Here is a 19,914-nt window from a genome sequence, read left to right as displayed (position 1 = left end):
TCCTCGAAATTTAACATACCTTAGTTTACAAAAAAAAAGTCCGGATATTTTTTTTTTTTTTTTCATCATCTTGTCCTCCAGTTCCTGCGTAGCCTCATGTTCTGAGTGATTGCTCTACTGGATCTTAACATAAGGAATCGTGCGCCTCCTCAACGCTTGTTCTTTTCTATCAACCACACATACAGGTTGCTTAATGTGCATAGCAGAGAACTCGAGGGAAAGTATAAGCACCACTACCTATGGAGCCAAATTCAGTGTCTCCACAGATCTGCTTTTCATGGCAGTTAATGGCAACAAAGTGTAATGCTAACCAATCCATACCGAGAATTGTGTCAAAGTCATACATATCTATAACTATCAAATCAGCATGCAAGTCTCTACCTACTATCTAAACTGGACAAGTCTTGCAGACCTGATTACCAATCATCTCACTTCCGGCAGGGGTGCTAACATGCAAATCATACTCTAACGGCACACAAGGTAGGTCATATTTTCGCACAAATATCGATGACACAAGGAATGTGTAGCACCATAATCAAATAGTATATAAGCATAAACAGAAGCAACCGGTAGTGTACCTGACACCACAGTATTGGATGCCTGAGCATCCTGATGAGTCAGTGCGTAAATACGACCCTGTGTGCGCGGTCTCCCCCTTGTCTGCTGCTCAGGAGAAGAAGGCTGAGCCGACCGAACCGGAGCAGGAGAAGCTTGTACTTGTTGGATCCCTGTAGCTTGGAGCCTCTGATCTGATTGTGATACTTGCCGATTACGAGGGCACTCTGCTATCTTATGACCCTGTTGACCACATCTGAAACATGCGCCAGATAATCGTCTGCAGAGTTCTGTCTTATGGGCACCTCCACATGCTTCACATTTAGACTGGTCTTGTTGAATAGTCTCTCCATAAGATCCCTGCTTTTCTGATTGCCCAGACCTATTACGAGATTTTGTTGTCCTACTAGAATTCTGTCCACTATGAGTATCATCATCTCTGCTCCTCTTCTTTTGTATTCTATCTTTCGAATCTTGTGTTTCCTTCCAGACAATTTCCATATTCTTGGCCCTGTCTACCAGGTCATCATAGTTGGTTGAGTGCACTACGGCCAAACCCCGACGTAATTGAGGCTTCAATCCTTCTTCAAATCTCCTCATCCGGGACTCTGCATCTATGACGAGGGTGGGAGCAAACCGAGCTAACCTGTCAAACTCTGCCTCATACTCATCCACGGTCATAGTTCCTTGAGACAGATTTAGAAATTCTCTCTCTAGCTCACTAAGGCGACTTGAAGGGAAATACTTGGAGTAGAAGGCTGTGCGAAACCTCTGCCAGGTAAGTGCCTCCTGCTCGGGTGCCAATGTGCGCTCCACAGACATCCACCAATGATGAGCTCGGTCCTGAAGCATATAGGTGGCAAATCTGACCTTCTCTTCATCGGTGCACTCCATTGCTCTGAAGGCTTTCTCCATTTCATCTATCCAGGCTTCGGCCTCTTGAGGACTAGTAGTGCCTTTAAAAGCCGAAGGAGCCATTCTCTTGAATTCAGCTATACTCCTTCTTTGCTCCGGAGGATCAATGACTTGCTGGATTGGTTGCTGAGGTTGTTGCCTCTGTTGGCGTACTAACCCAACGACCTCCTCAATCAGTTCGAGCACCCGAGTTTGATTTCCGGCGGCAGTTTCTAGAGTTGATTGACCCTGGGGTCCTGAGCTATGCGATGCCTCGCCAGCTTGGTTAGTAGGGGCTCTTCCCCGAGAGCCCCTGACCATCCGATTCAGGCTACGGACACGACGAGGCGGCATTCTGATTCAGTAAAAATATATAGATGTTATAAAATCATCCAAACAGAATAATATGAGATAATTAGCAAAAACAAATAAACATTATCCCCTTGTTTAGTTCCTACCCATCTCTCAACCTTTCCGACGAATCCTAGGAATTCTAAAACTTAGGCTCAAATATAACTGTTTCTCTTATGATCCCTAGTGATCTTAAACCTGAGCTCTGATACCACCAAATCTGTCACGCCCCGAGCCCGAGGCGTGGCAGACGCCGCACGCCCGTGCGGCGGGCCGCCCAGGCGTGCAAGGCAGCTGATCATATCGAAGCAATCACATATGTTTAAAGATGACATAATTATTCAAAAAGCAGTCTTACAAAATTTCAGAATAGCATATTTACCAACATAATTCAAATGTCCAAACTAATCTAACTAAAATGCCAATAACTGAAGAAATCATCAGGAATCTAACGCACTCCCCAATCCCGTGCGATCAAGCCTCTGGATCTGAAAAACAGAGAAAATAAAATAATGAGCTACACTAGCCCAGTAAGCAACAAAATACCCCAAAGTGGGGTCAGAGCATATCAGATCAAAATACAGGATAGTAACTGGAATAATTCATAAATAACATTGTTTTACTGTTCTCAAAACTTATTATCATTTTTCCAAAAACTCTGATATCATAATCTCAACACAAACAGACTACGGCCACGTACCCCAGTGGCATGGGTTGCACAAAGTGCCAAATCCACTATTATTATCCACCGATGGCAGCCGGTGTTGCACAAAAGTGCCAAATCCACTATATTTACCCACCGATGGCAGCCGGTGTTGCACAAAAGTGCCAAATCCACTATATTTACCCACCGATGGCAGCCGGTGTCCAGAAACCACTATTCTAATCACCGGTGGCGCGGTGTCGAAACCGGTTCCTCACAGATTACAAGTCGACAGGTCCAACGTATAATCCCCATTGGCGGGGCCAGAGCAGAACAGAACAGATCATAGCCATGCTGAGAATGCATATATATATATATATAAACAGATTTCATAAATTGCCCAGTCATAATTTATGGATTTCAGAGCATAATTTTCAAATAAAATTTAACATGCTAGACCCATTTTACTAAATACAAAACATATGTCGAAACTTAATCAGTTTATCAAATAATTTGGAAATCACACTTGAAGTATTAAGTTACTTACATCTTCTCGCTTAATCCCTACTTCAGATAGGCGGATCAGGTTCACCTGTTTAAATTTAATTAATTTCTTTGTTAATTTCAGAGCTAAGCGAAAGTCCAAAAATAATACTACTGGGCACGGCCCAACAGGGCCCAGAGTTGGTCCATAATGAACATGGCCCGATAGGGCCCACATCAGATACGGCCCAATGGGTCCACATAGACTCGGCCCAATAGGGCCCTCCCAACGTTGGCCTCTAATTTGTTCATTTATGCAATAAAAATTCGTTTCAGGGACCAATGTCTAATTACATAGCACCGTTCTGTAATAAAACTTGGGTAAAAGGACCAAACAAATATAGTTGAGGGACTTTATGTAATAAATCTTTCCTACAGGGATCAAATACAAATTACAGAATACCTTTTTGTGAAATAATATACTGCCAAGGGCTGAACTGAAAATTCCATTTATTGGCCAAATAGGTTCGGATTTTGGGTTCCGGGTTTCGGGTTCCGGGTTCGGGTTCGGGTTCGGGTTCGGGTTCCGGGTTCGGATCTGAACTGGGCCCAAGTTGGGCCCACAAAGGTACTGCCCAACTGGGCCCAACCGGACTGGACTGGGCCCAAGTTGGGCCTGCAGTGGACTGGGCCCAACGGCCCATCAAAGTGCTCACGGCCCACAATGGGCCTTCTTCCTTCCCGATCTCCCCATGGACAGGGGAGATGGAAAAACGAGGGAGGAAGGAGGGCAGCAGGGTGGCCGGCCTAGGTGGCCGGACGGTGGCCCGGCCGGCGGCTCGCGGGGACGCGGCTGTTGGTAGGGCGGTCATGGCCGGCGGCAGATTGCTGCGGCGACCGGCGTCGAGGAAGAACCGAGAAGGATCTCGGTTTGGGGCAAAAATAGGGGAAAATATCACGTTATTTGGCAAAAGACGAAGGCAAGGAGAAGGAGGCTCACCGGCGGTCGACGGAGGTGGCAGATTCCGGCAGCAGGTGGCTCGGTCCGGCAGCTAGCAGCGGCGACGGCAGCGGTGCTTTCCGGAGAGGAAGGAGAGCTCAAAACAGAGGAGGGTCAAGTGGTGATGGTGGTTGGCCGAGGCGGCTCGCCGGCCACTTGGGAATCGGGAGTAGAGGAAGGAGAGGGAGAGGAGAGGGAGGAGAGGAAGAAGAGGGAGCTCGGCCGTGATCTGGAGGAGGGGGGAAAGGCTTTATAGCCCTAGGGCAACGGCTCTCCGCCGCGTGAATCGCGGCGGTCGAGCGAAATCCGTGGCCGGATTGGCCGCGGATTAGCTGGAGGGGGGGGGGTGCCGCGGATGCCCACGACGCCCTCGCCCCGATCGCCCCCGGAGGGGCCGGAGAGGATCGCGTTCGCGATCCTCTATTCCGGCTCTTCCCCAAAAAGAACGGGGCTGAAGTCGGCTGGGGCTGCCGACTTCAGCCCGTATCTCACAACAGCAACGTAAATGATTTAGCTTCGTCTCTTGATGCAACTGGATGGGGGTCAAGAACTCATGGGAGTCATGGAGCGGAAATCAGCGGCCCCATGAATTGCATCGTCATTTTACGAATCACGGATTCGTTTGATTCTGCTTGAAGCCATGTTGGACTATTCTATCTCCATATGTTAGTTTTCTGAAAACGTCGGGGCTAAATTAACTAGTTTACACTAGAGCAGGTTTATGGAAGGAGGACATGTCGCTGCACCAGATCCACAACCACCGCCAACATCTTTATCTCTGCAAATGTCACTGCCACAGCCCCAATACAAAAAAGATATTTTTTAAAATATCGCACTACTCCACATAAATTAAATGTGATAGTTCAGAATTCAAAAAAAATACTAATTAAATCAAACAATAATAGTAGAAAAAATATTGGAGAGATAAAAATAAATTTGTTCAAAAAAAATAAAACAAATTAAATCAAGCAAGTATAGTAAAAAATTGGAGAGATAAAAATAGATTTATTTTAAAAAAATAAAGACTAAAATAATGAGTACAGTTTCTCTAACTATGTAGCTTCAAGCCTTTTCTAGAGGTCTCTCTCCTTCTCTCAAAGATACGATTTTCTTCTACCACAATTCATGTATTCTTTTTTCCTCCTAACAAGACTACACTCTCTCTTCCACTAAATGATGAAAACATTATTTTTTTCATACTAAAAAGACAAAAATATCACTATTATACTTTCACTAAAAAATAAACTCAAATATATTGAGCTTGAGACTCAACCTGAATTAAAATAGACTAGAATCCTAAATTTATTATAATTAATGACCAATTAAATAAATTCTAATAAGAATAGGACTTGGCAGTGAATCTCAATACTCCTCTTTATTGTCAAGTCCACGCCAATAATATTAGACTTATCGATATCATCAAATATCACAATACCCATTGCTATATATTATTATCGTAGTAATATCAATATGCAATGACTTGTCAAATGAATAATTAAATAATGTTCCTTTTTTATCTACTTGAATAATAACTCTTTTACTGGCTCATCCTCTTTTATATATGTATTGAAGTCGACGATGTTCTGCAACACTTTCTCTTAGTATTGGTTGTGCGATCATTATGCCAAGGCTCCATTGAGCATCCAACTTCTGCTAATGAACATCAAGTTGCCGATTGCGATCATTACTCACCATAGCATTGGCCACTCTATGCAAATAAGTAAAATCAACAACAAAACTTTGGCCACATTCAAATATCTCCAATTGAACAACTCTATACTAGACAGCTCTTTCATTTTAGGGATAATGAGATCGATATATAATTTATTTTGCATTAGTACAATCGCATATATCTGCTTGTAGTTACCTCCTTCTAATCATGAAATCAAATCCTCATGCATAAAATCTTCTAATTGTCCAAACTCCAAATTAGTTTCATAATTAGTTAGTGCACCAAAACCATTGTTGAATACCAAAACACAATATAAATCATCTATACCAAGCATATCTTCTTATTACTTGATCTCTAAAACTACTTCATAATTAATTGACTCTTCGTCTGTGTTTCTATCTAATTCTCCAAAAGAAACATCCATGTCTTGGATAGCATGAGCACAACATTCTTTTGCATGATTTGACTCCTCAATAAAGATCACTATGATTGGATCAATCGTAGCATCCTTTGATTCTTCTGATTAATTTCAGAATCAATTGGTTCTTCAATCATGATCTCTTCTAAATTTGATACAATATCCGTATGATCAAACTTCTTTTGTTCCAGATTTTCTTCTAAATTTGGTTGATTCTAGAGTTGATCAACCTTACCATGCTTTAAGTTTCAGAACTTGATCAAATCTCTAAGTAATCAAACTTTTCCTACTTCAAGTCTTCATTTTTAAACTAATGTTGCTCTTCTTTCAGATTTTTGGAGAAACCTAAAATCAAAATCCACTCTTCAGGTAACCTTTTTTTTAGAATATCTTAATTTCTCATTGCTAGATTTTGAGTGGAGAGATGCAAGAATATCATATACTTTTTTTTTTGACTCCTATACATCCTAGATATGGAGATAATTTATTCTATCCATCATAACTTGGATAATCCACATCACCTTTTAAGATTATAGATTTCTCTTTTTTTTTCAACCTCATTATCAAGAGTATATATTTCATCATATCTGACTCTCCCAAGATATCCCACAAATATTGTCCCAACAATTATGATTTAATAAAAGACTTTCAAATTGGAGAATAAGTATAATTCAACTTATTAAGATAAGTCATTGAAGCAAAAGCAACCATGTCGATGTTGGTGAAGTTGGCCACCATGATCCGAATATCGAATTATCTTCAAAACCATCAACAATCAAGTCGTTACTCCAAAAATTATGCTTCCGATAACTCATTGAAGCCTCACACCTCTTGGCCACACTCCAACCTTGTTTTGATATCATGTAGCATAACATTGATGTACATTACATGTGTCGACCTAGGATCTAAAATGAACACCAATTGAATCTAGCAATAGTAGTGAGAGAAAAAAATTGGAGAGACAAAAATATATTTATTCAAAAGAAATGAATGCCTGAAAATCCTCAAATCTCTCCAAGATGCCTCTCTCGCTCTATCAAAGATATCTCACAAAGATCTCCCTTTACCACAATTCACAAAGATCTCCCTCTCTTACTAAAACCATACTCTCTTCCAGTAAAAGATAGAAACATTATTATCTTCTACTGAAATTTAAAAATATCACTATCCTTCTTCAGCTAAAAAATAAACTCAAATATATTGAGCTTGAGACTCAACTTAACCTAATATGGACTTGAATCCTAAATATTGGAACTAACAACCAACTAAACAAATTCTAATGAAATTGTGACTTAGCTATGAATCTCAACATGTTCAAGATTCCATCGAAGCACTCATATACATTTAGGATATTTATGATAGATTCCTTAAATGTACATCTACGAAGGTGGATCTTCTAAAAGAAATGGAGGATAAAAATTGAAGTCCAAGAAAGCCCAGGTTTGAGCTAAACTTGAGTCAATGGTAGTGATTGTTTTGATTTGTCCAAGGTAGAGACACCTCAATTTGATAGGAAATTGAAGCAGAGAAGTGCAGGAAAAGAGTATCGTTCAAGTGTTAAACATTTTGATTATGATATAAATAACTAAAAATATCTAGAAAATTTAAATACTTTATTTTAGATATTTCTAGCCTATGCATTAAGGGGGTAAAAAAATAGAGAGTTTTAATAGCTTGATATAATCTAAAGCATTAAAATCTATTGAATTTTGATCTACACTTTTGTCAAAATGCATGAATTATATCCAAAATATTGATTTTCAATTTATCTGTCCTATAATATAATTTAACTCACCAGCACAATGAGTATTCTCCATTTTTATACCCACTTGTTAAATAGGTAAATAGTGGAATATATGGCTTTTGATTTTATTGTTTCTCATGTAGATCATTATCAATGATATAGATCTCTAATTTAAACAACCCATTATTAATTTTAATTTGTTAAATCTTTTTTGAAAAATAAAAATTTCGTTGTTCAATATTAACCTAATTCAATCCTCCAGAATATACAAGAAATCAAATTCTCGTTCAATTAAGAAACATCATAGCTTTTGATAATCTATTCACATCATAATTTAAATTATCTATTAGTCGAACTAGTGACCTAAATGACCAATTCCTTAGCAACTTATGTATCCCTTACAGTCTGCATAGTAAATTTTGTTCATATCCCTGCAATTGCATAAGTGAAATTAATTTTATCATTAAATTCTCTAAAATATAATTTGTACCGGAATTCATAGGCTTATACCCATATTTGGACAAACATATGGATATAAGTAATATCTGACTTGTGCCTGTACCCGTTTACAATAAATATAAATATCCTTAATATTCGATCTATATCCGTGTCGATTTAGAACTAATATAGATATTAATTTTAGCACCTATTTAATACTTATATTATTATATATATTTATAAAAAATATAAATATAAATATACCAGTGCTCGTTTGTCATGTCAGTTTTCAGACCCACCTAACATTCGTTGCTTTCAAGTCATGCAAGCGCTTGGATTTTGCTTTGTTTGACGTGGCAAGAGAAAGGTTTCTCGAGTGAAACAAAGTTGAGGATGGACTTTGGCTAGTGCGTTATCTTGACCAACATTGATTCACTGCATAGCCTTAGTACATGATTGATCCGTGGATTGACTCCGGGTACTGCTCGACCCCAAGGTGCTACCGCCCATCTTTTTCGGGTCGACACGTCTCTCCCGTCCCTAGACCTACGTGTCGACGCTGCTCTCGATTTCTAAAGCTACACAGTTTGCGTTGTTGACTTGTTTAGCCTAACGAAGGGCTGGTGGGATCGCCCATTGCCGTAAAAATCAATGGGGAAAGTAATAAAGCAATGCTTACTCAAGAAAAACCACTAAAAAAAGTTATCTTTCACCAAACAGTTTGCTTCATTAGATGACACGCTTCACGGTGTCAATTCAAAGGGAGCAACGAGGATAAGCCACACCAGTTGAATGATTTTTGAGTAAGATATATATAATTTTTGGGTAAGTAGTGGTATTTTTGGGTTAAGCTTTTCCTTCCTTTTTTTTTCTTTCTTTTTTCTTTTTTTAAATGGTATCTTATTTCATATACTTCTAACATGGGTACAGTCTGACATATAAAAAAAATTAAATAAAATAAAAAATGTGGGATGCAAAGTGATATTATTAACCACGGGAAGCTTCGGACTGCCGATACGTAGCTCACAAGTGTCAAAGAAAGATTTGCTGACTATATCACAGAGTCGTAGTCAAATTACAGGACAGCACTTCTGGTTCAAAAACACGGCTCCTGGCCCGAGTTTTTCTGTATAAAACCTGGAGCTTATCTTCTAACTTGCTTATCTTCCGCGTTCTTCCTCCCCAAATAAATTAATCCAGTTCATTTCCTCTCACCGTACATTAAATTGGGATAAAATCCATGCGACGTGTTATCTAATCAAGTACGTAGATCTTAGCAAAGAAGAAAAAATATAGCATTGTCAATTAGGAAAAAAAAACAGAAAAATCTGTCTCCCGAACAATGCCAGCCTCTGCGCGAGTACTTGTGCAGCCAAGAATGAGGACTGGAAATAACCTAGGTACAAGAAAATTATTGAAATAATTGCAAATTGTATCCACGATCAATCTGTTTTTCGTAATATGATTTTAGTATGCCTTCTTAAGGATGAAAAATAAATTGAAAATCTATTGAGGTGTAAACAGTGCCTAACCAAAACCTATATTTGCAAATGATCGTCGAACACCAAGCGAAAGGTGATAGAGTATACAAATGATTGACAGTCATGTAGCTAAAGTTCAAGGTGAGGCAGGACTAAATCAATGTTATCTGATTACCTTTATACGGGGTATGGATGTAGCCACTTAGTCTACAAGGAAGAAAAAGAACAAGAAAACAACGACTAAATTATCTGGTTATAGAAATTATATATAGCCGGATAAAAGTCAGGGCACCTAGAGAGGAAGCTCTTGATCGAAGGGTTGAACTAATCTAGAAGCTTAAGCTGGTTGGTCTCTCAAGATATTTAGACACATTACATGTTAAAGATAATTCATAGTTAAAGATATTTCATATTTTCTCTTCATCAGTGAACACTTGCATGCTTACCAATTTTGGGGATTGGCTAAGATTTTTGAGACCTTGAAAAAAAAATTATAGTAAACTGGTCAAGTTGGATTTAGGCAGCAAATACTATGGTAGAAATCTTGGGTAGAACAGGGGTGACGACCACTCACTGACCTCTTTGAGTAAGCATGCATGGCAGTGAAGTCAAGCTATATATCTCTTTACCCGAGACGCAAGACTATATCCACGCACCATCTCATTTCGACAAACCCATTCAAATTAGCCACATTAAAGCTCATTCCATTTAATAAAACCGTTTCTCATGCAATTTTCATTATACGATCTTGTTCTTGTTTCAGCTGCTGCTACCGCACTTATCATGTTTAAACTTTCAAGTAGAACTTCTACTTACATTGTTATTAATATAACTTTACCTTAAATGAAATGAAGAGAAAGATTGTTTAAAGCTTGTTTCTTTGAGACATATTGTAGGCAATATCAGGCTGTTGGGTTGACTTTGCTCTTGCTGCAGAAGATGAAGAGTTTGTCTGCACCATAACAATATGTGAGAAAAGAAACTAAGCAAATACTGATGGATAATTCCCATCTTTGCATTAAAGAAATATGGTAGTCAAGGAAATCCATAATTTCATTTCCGTAAAAGTAACGCCACTTTATTTAGGAACAGAAGCCCTTCGTTTATTTATCACAACGGGAAACTAGTTCCCGAACCTTTAGTCATTACAAACTACTCTAACACACGCTTATATTATTAAAAGAAAATTACAAAGACACACGAAGAGGAGAAGCAGAAAGAACACGTAGGGCTTCATGCAGCTGTTGTTGCTCTATGATTCAAGGGTGACCGTGCCCCCCACCACTCCCATACCCGGATCCGTAGCCTGAACCGTAGCCCGACCCAGAGCCAGAACCACGACCTCCACCGCCGCCGCCTCCGCCACCCCTTCCATACCCTCCTCCATGAGCACCGCCTCCCTCACCGTATCCAGCCCCCCCGCCGGACCCATATCCTGACCCACTCCCGCGTCCATTCCCACCGCCGGAGCCGCCGCCACCACCACCACCCCCGCCTCTTCCGTATCCTCCGCCACTGGCCCCCGATCCACCTCCTTCACCATAACCAGATCCGGAACCATAGCCGGACCCGGAGCCATTCCCAGAACCGCCACCTCCACCGCCGCCACGGCCCCCGCCCCCGCCCCCGCCCCGAGCTGCCTCAGAGAGAGCAATGCTTAACATAACTACGAAGGCAAGAGCGACAAGCTTAGTGCAAGCCATGGCTGTCAAAGGAGAGCCAATGAGGATTGAGTTGTGTGTTTTTTTTTTTGCTAAAGGATTGAGTTGTGTGTTCGAAGGGAAGATAGCATGGGTATTTATAGCGTAGCTTGGGTGGCTCTCGGGGCATGCAAGCGGGCTCATTCTACTTTATTTACGCGGCGAGAACGAGGTTTCCAGTGTGAAACCAGGGAAAATCTTATTGGCTAGTGGGTTGCCTTGACCAACGTTACCGCGATCTTTCACTAATTCTAACTTTAACATACGATCGAGACGTGGTTTGATTTCATGTATTTTTCTCGGACCAAGGTGCTGCCACCTATCTTTTCCACTCTTGCCTACGCGTCGGCCAGGCTTAAAGTTACCATCTTTATAATTTTACCTAACCTTTTTGAAGGTTGGCAGGCTTGAATTGTCCATTCTGGTAAGGATACATAACAACAGGAGATATAAAATAATAAGTATGATGGTTGCTAGATCATGGTTAATGTAATTTAGCCTGCCACTGTAGTGCATGGTCCAGACCCAAATAAGCCCAACAGAACAAACTATTTAACCGGTACAAATAAAGCTTACTAAAAACTACCCCCAGTCCATTTTGGAACCCAACTCCATCAGATTATACAGCCTTTTTGGATGCCAAGGTTGAATTTTGAATGGCTTTCTTAGTGTCTTTTTCATTGTAAATTTCTCTTGAATTACTTAGGTAGTTGGTAGTCATGTAGGATTTGTAATTCTTTTAAAAATGCATAGAGCTGACTTGCTCCATCCTATACTAGTCGCATAATTAAAATTGTAGCATTTGAATTTAATAATTTCAGAGAATCTAGTCTTTAAATTTGAAGTTCCTCTTTAAAATTTCTTCCTCCTACTTCCTTGATAAATTCCTTTGTACGCAAAAAGAGTTTATCGAGGTTTCGCTTTTACCACCTAACCACGAATTTGACATTCAATACCCTAGCTAGTTTTATGTCAATAATGCCAAGAATAGATAGCACTCTGTTGAAACACCATGCGCCATTTGCAATTTGTGATCTGCCACCAGTTTGATGTTGAGAATATTAGATAGGAGCAAAGTGGAAACTGAATTGAACTAGTTTCACAATTTCGTCCAATTGGCGCTAATGGGTTGGAATCACATAACCAAATCGATCGAATATAATTACTCGCTCATTGTGAAATGGTGCTAGCGAGCAAGCTAGATATTGTTCTGCCGTAATGTTGTTTCAAATATGATAAGGTTAATGTTATGGCTTAGTAAGGGCCAAATCAATCTATACTTGGGTCGCCCTTCTATAGGATATGGACGTAGCGTATTAGTTCAAGATGATTCTCCATCAAAGACATTTTCTTAAAAGAAAAAGTAAAAACATAACAATGGCTCAACTAAATTATTTAGTTTTAGAATAAATTTTACCACCAAATTCCAAAAGGAAACTCAAATTTCCTGAAAGCAAACTCTCTATTGAAGGATTGGGATAATTCTACAAGATTGAAAAGGTTGGTGTGCACGAACATTAATTGGGATTTCAATGACCCTAGGATTTATGTGTTGATTCCTTAAAAGTGATAGAGCAAACGTACATTTTCAAAAAATAATGCCAGGAAAGATGAAGAACATAGAAAATCATGAACATAGAGATGTACAGCTTTGTTTCACCATATTTAGCTAATCACAGATATTTTAGATCTTTTCTCCAACAAAAAAAAAAAAAAGAAATAGCAAATCATCTTAGTTATACCCAACGTCGTAAGTATCATAAGAAATACTTTTTCTCTGCAGGCATTGCTCGATTTATTCGGTCCTTTAAAAATCTGCATACTTTTCAGATGAGGGAACACTTATGCTTAGAGTAGCAGATCAAAGGGCATCATAAGATTTGGAGTTGTTTTCCCTCTTTGATTCACTACAAAAGAAAGAATATCTTCCGGCGGTTTTTTTGGTCTCTACCGACGCTTTTAAGCGTCGGCGAATTTCCAGCCCACGCACCTCAAAGCGTGGGTCAGACGTCAGGCAGGTGGGTGTGGGTCCGGTTTTTGCCGACGCTAAGAGAAAGCGTCGGCAAAAACTGGGCTTTCCCGACGCTAAAAAAAGCGTGGCTAAAAGAGTCAAAGCCGACGCTTATAAGCGTCGCTAAAAGGTCAGTTTTGAACGACGCCTTTTAGCGACGCTTAAAAGCGTCGCTAAAAGAGTCAAAGCCAACGCTTATAAGCGTCGGCGTTAGCCACCTGTTTTTTTTTAAAAAAACAGAGTAGCACTAATTGCCTTAGCCTCTGCTGCCGAGGCTTCAACCAAATATTCCACACCTTTGCTCAGTCTCCTGCACCAAAATCAGGCATCCAAATCTGGAAACCCTGCTGTTGGCAAAACTGGAGGTGGGCTTGGAGTAGCGGTGGGGATGGCGAAGGGGGATTTCCCGCTACCTTCGGATCTCGGACGATTTCGGCCCCGGTGCCGGTGTCATTCTACTGTTGGGTTGGCGGTGGCGGATCGAAGGTGGAGGCAGGGGAGGCTTCGGTTCGGACCGGAACCTGCTGCTGCAGCGGCGCCGGATTTGGGGAATGAACGGCTGCCATCGGGTGATGAACCGGAGCCGGTGCCCGAGTGGAGATCTTGGCTGAGTCAGATCGGGCGTCGAGAGAGGCCGTGTGGAGGGTAGCGTTGTGGTACCAGATGCGGAAGTGGATGGACATGGCCTTGGAGGAGGGGATGATGGAGGACCTGCTGTGTTCCTGAACGACCTCAAATCCCCATTCAATCACAATCAACCCCTCTTCATCAAAAACTAACGACCTCGTTCTCCTCCAAAGAAATCAATAATGATTCACGTAATTTAAATCCAATAGCCAATTTTCTTTCAAGTGATACACGATCCAAGATTTCGACAATCAAACCCCAAAACAACAAAAAAGGCCAAAGAAATCCACGCCAGAGAAAGTGGCAACGAAAAAAATCCAAGAAAAAAAAAAGAGAAATGGATAATCTAACTTGCATCAGAGACAGTGTAGTTGACGATCGACGCCTTCCAGAAAGGCTGCAAGAAGGCGAGGCCGATACGCTTGAAGACCTCCTTAGGGTTCCCAGAGGCCAGACAGAGAGGAGAGGAGAAGGAGAGGAAGAAAAGGGAAGAAAGAGAGGGGCTTGTCCGTTTTGGTACAACGAACCTAGGCCCTGTGAGCTCGGACAATTTATATTGAGTTTCGGCAACGGGGTATGATACTCCGGCCGGTGGATTTAGCAATCGTGCGACCGTGACATTACGAAAGCGATGTACGGTGTGTGGAGAGGGAGTGTTTTTGGTTGCACGCCACGTGGTGACCTTATCGTTCACGGCGAACGATTACAAGTTATCCCGAGGGCATCAATCGAGAGGGTTGGAAAGGATTTGGCCTACGCCGACGCTTATAAGCGTCGTCGTAGGTCCCGCTTACACCGACGCTTAAAAAGCGTCGTCAATTTTAAAGATGTACCGACGCTTTTAAAAAGCGTCGGTAAAAAAGTGTCGGGAAATCTACCTTTTCCTGTAGTGATTACTCCCTAAACAAGATAATGGGTTGTAGCTAGAGAAGTTACGATGATTTTTTTTTCTCTTTCTTCTGTTTCTCCTTTTTCTTCCCACTTGTGCATTCATTCGTTGATCTAATAAATTGGGGAAAGTGACTGACTTCCTCCTTACTTCCAATTTGTTAATTTTATTTTTTGATGCAAATGAAAAAAATATAGTTGTTAATTTTTATTAAAAAATACGTTTGAAACGAGTAGCGAGATAGATCAATAGATAATTCAATAACCATAAAATATAGTAATGATTTCAAAAATAAACTATGTATATTGGACATAGCATGTTACAACTGTCACAACTTAGGACTTCACTCAAAAAGGCTTGTCGGAAGGTATTATTTAGATTCCTTCACTACAGCAAAATTGAAAAAAGCTGACTCATCAATGCCGATGCTAGGGAGTTGCATCGTTAAATTTGTCTCCCGCGCCAAATTTTGCCGACGCTAATAATGAGCGTCGGTAATCTAAAAGAACAGACGATGCCTAAAAACGTCGACAACGGCCTCAGCTAAGACAATGCTTTTGAGTGTCGGGAGCCGGCCTGTGACGACGGTTTTAAGTGACGTCATTGTCCTCCGGCCTAAGACGATGCTTATAAGCGTCGTCGAAGGCCAACTCCCTAGCTCAAACCCAGTGCTCGACCCCGATGCTTTTCTCCTCTTCGGCGCTTTCACTACTAGAAAAGTGGGTTTTACCGACGCTTTTTTGCCGACACTTGTCACAAGCATCGGCAATTTTTGGTCTAGCACCACAATTTGGCGACGCTTTAAAAAGCGTCGGCAATAGACGACACTTCCTGGGCTAAAGCGTCGTCGATAAATTAAAAAAGGCCGACGCTTTTGAAAGCGTCGTCGGAGGCCTTTTTGAAATGACGACGCTATTTAGCGTCGTCAGAAGCCGACCATTTAGCGTCGTCGAAAAATAAAAAAAGGCCGACGCTTTTGAAACGTCGTCGGAAGCCTTTTTGAAATGACGACGCTATTTAGCGTTGTCAGAGGCCGCACCCCCTCCCCTCCTCTCTTCATTGCTCTTTCTCGATCTCTTCATTGCTCTTTCTCGATCTCTTCATTGCTCTTTCTCGATCTCTTCATTGCTCTTTCTCGATCTCTTCATTGCCCTTCCTCCCTTCCTCTCCTCTCGGGATAATAGAACTAATTAGGTCCTCGATTTAGCCCCACATCGGCGGATCAACAAATGGTGGTGGGGAATTAGGAGGTTCTCGCAGAACCTCGATCGGTGGAGCTCGCCGTTCACGCCCGTCGTGAGCACCCTCTTCGCCACTTGGCTCGCGGTGTTCTTCACGGTGTTCTTCAAGTTCTCCTCCAGATGCCTTAAATCAATGGCTTGGCAGATTACTACCAAGTAGGTGGAGGACATGAGCTTCAGGATCTCCACCGCCTCTTGCGTCTTCCTTGTAGAGATCAAGCCCAGGGAGTTGACGTCCTAGTTGTGCTGCTCTGCACTCAGGACGTGGCTGGTGACCGGGTTCCCAAGGAATTGGAGCTAGGTTGCCATCGCTATCTCCGCACCCTTGAAGCCATAGTCCAAGCTCGGGTTCCGGCCGCCGGAGAGATTGGATGGCAGCCCGTTGTTGTAGAAATCGTTGACGAGCTCGGAGAAATGGGCGAACATGAGCTTCCCGATGGCGGCGATCGCCAAGTGGGTGTTGTCCATGGAGACGCCGACGGGAGTACCCTGGAAGTTGCCTCCATCGCCGACATCTCGTGGCTCCTCTGCATCTCCACCGCTGCGGCCAACGACGACTAGCTCAACAGGCAGCCGCCCATCGCCCACAACGAGCCCATCCTCTTCCTCATCTGGGGTCACATCGCCACCCTCCACACGTGCTTTTTAGCATTGCTAAGTAAAAAATACACTTAAACGCCGACGCTTTAAAGCGCAGCTAATGTCGACACTTAAAAGCATCCATTTTAGCGACGCTTTTTGAAAGCGTCGGCAAATATTTTTTCCACTCTTACATAGCCGACGCTTTGGCGACGCTTAGAAAAGCGTTAGGAAGAAATGTGCCGACTCTCATAAGCGTTGGTAAAAATCTTAAAAAGCGTCGCCAAAGCTTCTTTTTGTTGTAGTGTTTGCAGCTCTAACCTCTGTTTTCCTCCTCTCCATTGCCAAGACCTCTTCCTTGTTTTTAGTCCCACTTTGTTTGTGTTTTTGATGTGGGACTGCTGGAATAGTAGATGGTTCGGGTGGTGCTGCTAGAGCTGACGGAGGAGAGCGGCTCCTCGGAGGCCTCCATCTCTCGCTTCATCCAGTTCAGCTACACTTGGCTCCCTCTCGGCCGTCGTGGGAGACCGCCTAAGAGGAAAAAGGCCGCCACCTCTGGCTCCGCCGTCGGGTGCCCTATGTTCTTTCTTGGACAAGACCAAAGACGATGCTTATAAGCGTCGTCGGAGGCCAAGACCTAAGATGATACTTATAAGTGTCGTCAGAGGCCAACTCCCCAGCTTAAACCTAGTGCCTGACCTCGACGCTTTTCTCCTCTCCGGCGCTTAGCAGCTCTAGCCCCCGTTTTCCTCCTTGTTATTGCCAAGACCTCTTCCTTATTTTTAGTCTCACATCGTTTGTGTTCTTGATGTGGGATTACTGGAATAGTAGATGTTTCGGGTGGCACTGCGAGAGTTGGCGGAGGAGGGCGGCTTCTCGGAGGCCTCAATCTCCCGCTACATCCAGTCCAGCTATATTTGGCTCCCTCCCAGCTACCATGGAAGGCCACTTAATAAAAGATTCCACATTGGCTAAACTCGTTTCAGAGCCTGGGTATATGAGGCGGATATCTTCAAATCCTGCAGACGCATTTTGGGTGGAAAACAAAATCGAAAAAAGGTCTAAGTGATACGTGCGCGCGCGTGCGGGCCCCAGAACCGAACAATATCGGGCAGGGGAGCCCCGTGTTCCCCCATCATATGGCCCCCACGTAGGCATTGGGTGTCTTACGTACTAAGCGCAGGCGGGAGCATAACATTTAATATCAGAGCCGAGGATGGCTCTAGTCCGGGGGGGTAAATGAAAGATACCACATCGGCTAGACTTGTTTCAGAGCATGGGCATATGAGGTGAGTATCTCCAAATCCTGCAGACGCGTTTTGGATGGAAAACAAAATCGGAAAAAGGGTCAGAGCGGCATGTTTGTGCGCGTGCGGGCCCTAGAACTGGACAATATCTGGCAGGGGAGCCTCGTGTTCCCGCCTCATGTAGCCCCCACATGAGCACTGGGTGCCTCACGTACCCCGCGCAGGTAGGGGCGTGACACCTAAGAGGAAAAAGGCAGCCACCTCTGCCTGCGCCGCCGGATGCCTTATGCTTCCTCCTTGGCCAACAAGCCCAGCTCATGTAATGGATTCGAGCGCATTGCCGCCGCCGCCGCCGCTGCCACACCGGGCTGGGGAAGGGGCAAGCAGGAAATGTAATTTGAGAGATGGGTTAGCTAGTGAGTGTAAGGCCAGAAATGTGTATGGTTGGGAGGCGGCAAAGAGAAATCCTGATGAGGAATCTAATTAAAATAGGAAGCATATATGGGTTTCTGTCGATCCTTATTAGCGTCAGCAAACTTGAAAATGGACCGACGATAATAAGCAACGGCCGAAGCCTAGATACGCCGATGCTTATAAGCGTCGGCCTATCTCCAGTTTCTGCCGACGCTTATAAGCATCAGCTTACTCCAAAATGAGCCGATGCTTATAGCTTGGGTTTATGCCAACGCTTTCAGAATGTGTCGAGAGAAAAATTTTCTACCCCCACCTGCTTGACGCTTTTGCGACGCATCTGGAAGCGTCGGCGTGAAAATTACCGACGCTTATAAGCATCTGTAAAGGCTCTAAAAGTGTTGGAAAAGATTTTTGTTTTTGTAGTACTTGATCCTGTATAGGTACTAAAGATCTACTCACCAAATAATCGATATGAGATTAAATACTCGCTCGTAAGAGTCATTACATACTACCTCCGTTTAAGCCCTAACGTCCTCGCTAGGCTAAGGGTTCAAATTCATTCAAATCTAATCACAAGCACCACGATCGATCTGTGCACAGCCCCAATGAATCCGTGCTGCATTGCTCCTAGTCCACATAGATTATAAACCAAATCTCCTCTAATATCATTTGTTACAACTCAGGATCTCATATAAAAATGCTAGCCGGAAGGTATTATTTGAGTTTCTTGATCCTGTGTAAGTATCTAAGATTTATCCAGCGAATAACCGATGTAAGACTAAACATATGCTTGTAGTGGTCCTCACAACATCAATAAGAAAGCCTGTCACAAGAATCAATTTAAATGGCATGTCTAGAATATAATAAATCATGAAATAATATGGACATTACAAAATGCACTTTATATATTCTATCATAGATTTTTCTATTCATAATATTAGACAATATAGATCAATAGAGTTCGTGTTGGATCAAGTTTTCCAATCTCTTGATTTGAAATCAAAGTAAGTCAATTGGGTTTTTTCAACTCGAGGATGGACCCAACCAATATGTTTTAAATCCCACATCAAACTGATCGAATGAGATCAGTTCTCTGTGCTCCAACTTATTGTGCTCGACAAGGCAACCAGATCCGTTTCCATGTTGCACGAATCGCAGCATGCAAAGCTTCTTAGTGCATGGCTTGCAGCATGTGTTTTTTCTTGGTGCATGATGCACACAAAATCTTACATACTGCCGCACTCATCCAACGTTGACTCGTTTGCAAACATGAATTTGGTGTACGTACATTTAAACTATGAGTCATGAATTGCAGCAAAAAAGGCCAACAAAGTAAGCCACCCCAATTGAATGCCTTTTGTGTGATATATATATATATATATTGGGTAAGTAGTGGTATTTTGAGTTAAGCATTTTTCAAAGTGATATTAACCACTTGAAACTTCGGACTGTGGATACGTAGCACGCAAGTGTCAGAAAAATTTGCTGACCATATCACGGAGTCGTAGTCAAATTATAGATGTTGAT

The 19,914-nt window shown here is 42.2% G+C and overlaps 1 protein-coding gene and 1 pseudogene across 1 annotated transcript; both read right to left on the bottom strand.

The window, feature by feature from the left end:
• Positions 1-10,708: 10,708 nt before the first annotated feature.
• Positions 10,709-11,460, bottom strand: LOC120108360 (glycine-rich cell wall structural protein 2-like). Its single transcript, XM_039121941.1, has one exon. The coding sequence runs from the start codon at positions 11,380-11,382 to the stop codon at positions 10,939-10,941; it is 444 nt and encodes a 147-aa protein (XP_038977869.1). The 5' UTR covers positions 11,383-11,460; the 3' UTR covers positions 10,709-10,938.
• Positions 11,461-12,149: 689 nt separating this feature from the next.
• On the bottom strand, positions 12,150-17,068 carry LOC120108361 (annotated as a pseudogene).
• Between the last annotated feature and the right edge of the window lie 2,846 nt (positions 17,069-19,914).

This window comes from Phoenix dactylifera, unplaced genomic scaffold (genome assembly GCF_009389715.1).
Source record: "Phoenix dactylifera cultivar Barhee BC4 unplaced genomic scaffold, palm_55x_up_171113_PBpolish2nd_filt_p 001293F, whole genome shotgun sequence".
Lineage (NCBI taxonomy): Eukaryota > Viridiplantae > Streptophyta > Magnoliopsida > Arecales > Arecaceae > Phoenix > Phoenix dactylifera.
This window is presented reverse-complemented; position numbering and strand designations above follow the sequence as displayed.

Bases quoted from the DNA above. Each gene is read 5' to 3' on its own strand.
- LOC120108360 (XM_039121941.1), bottom strand. From the start codon at position 11,382: ATGGCTTGCACTAAGCTTGTCGCTCTTGCCTTCGTAGTTATGTTAAGC.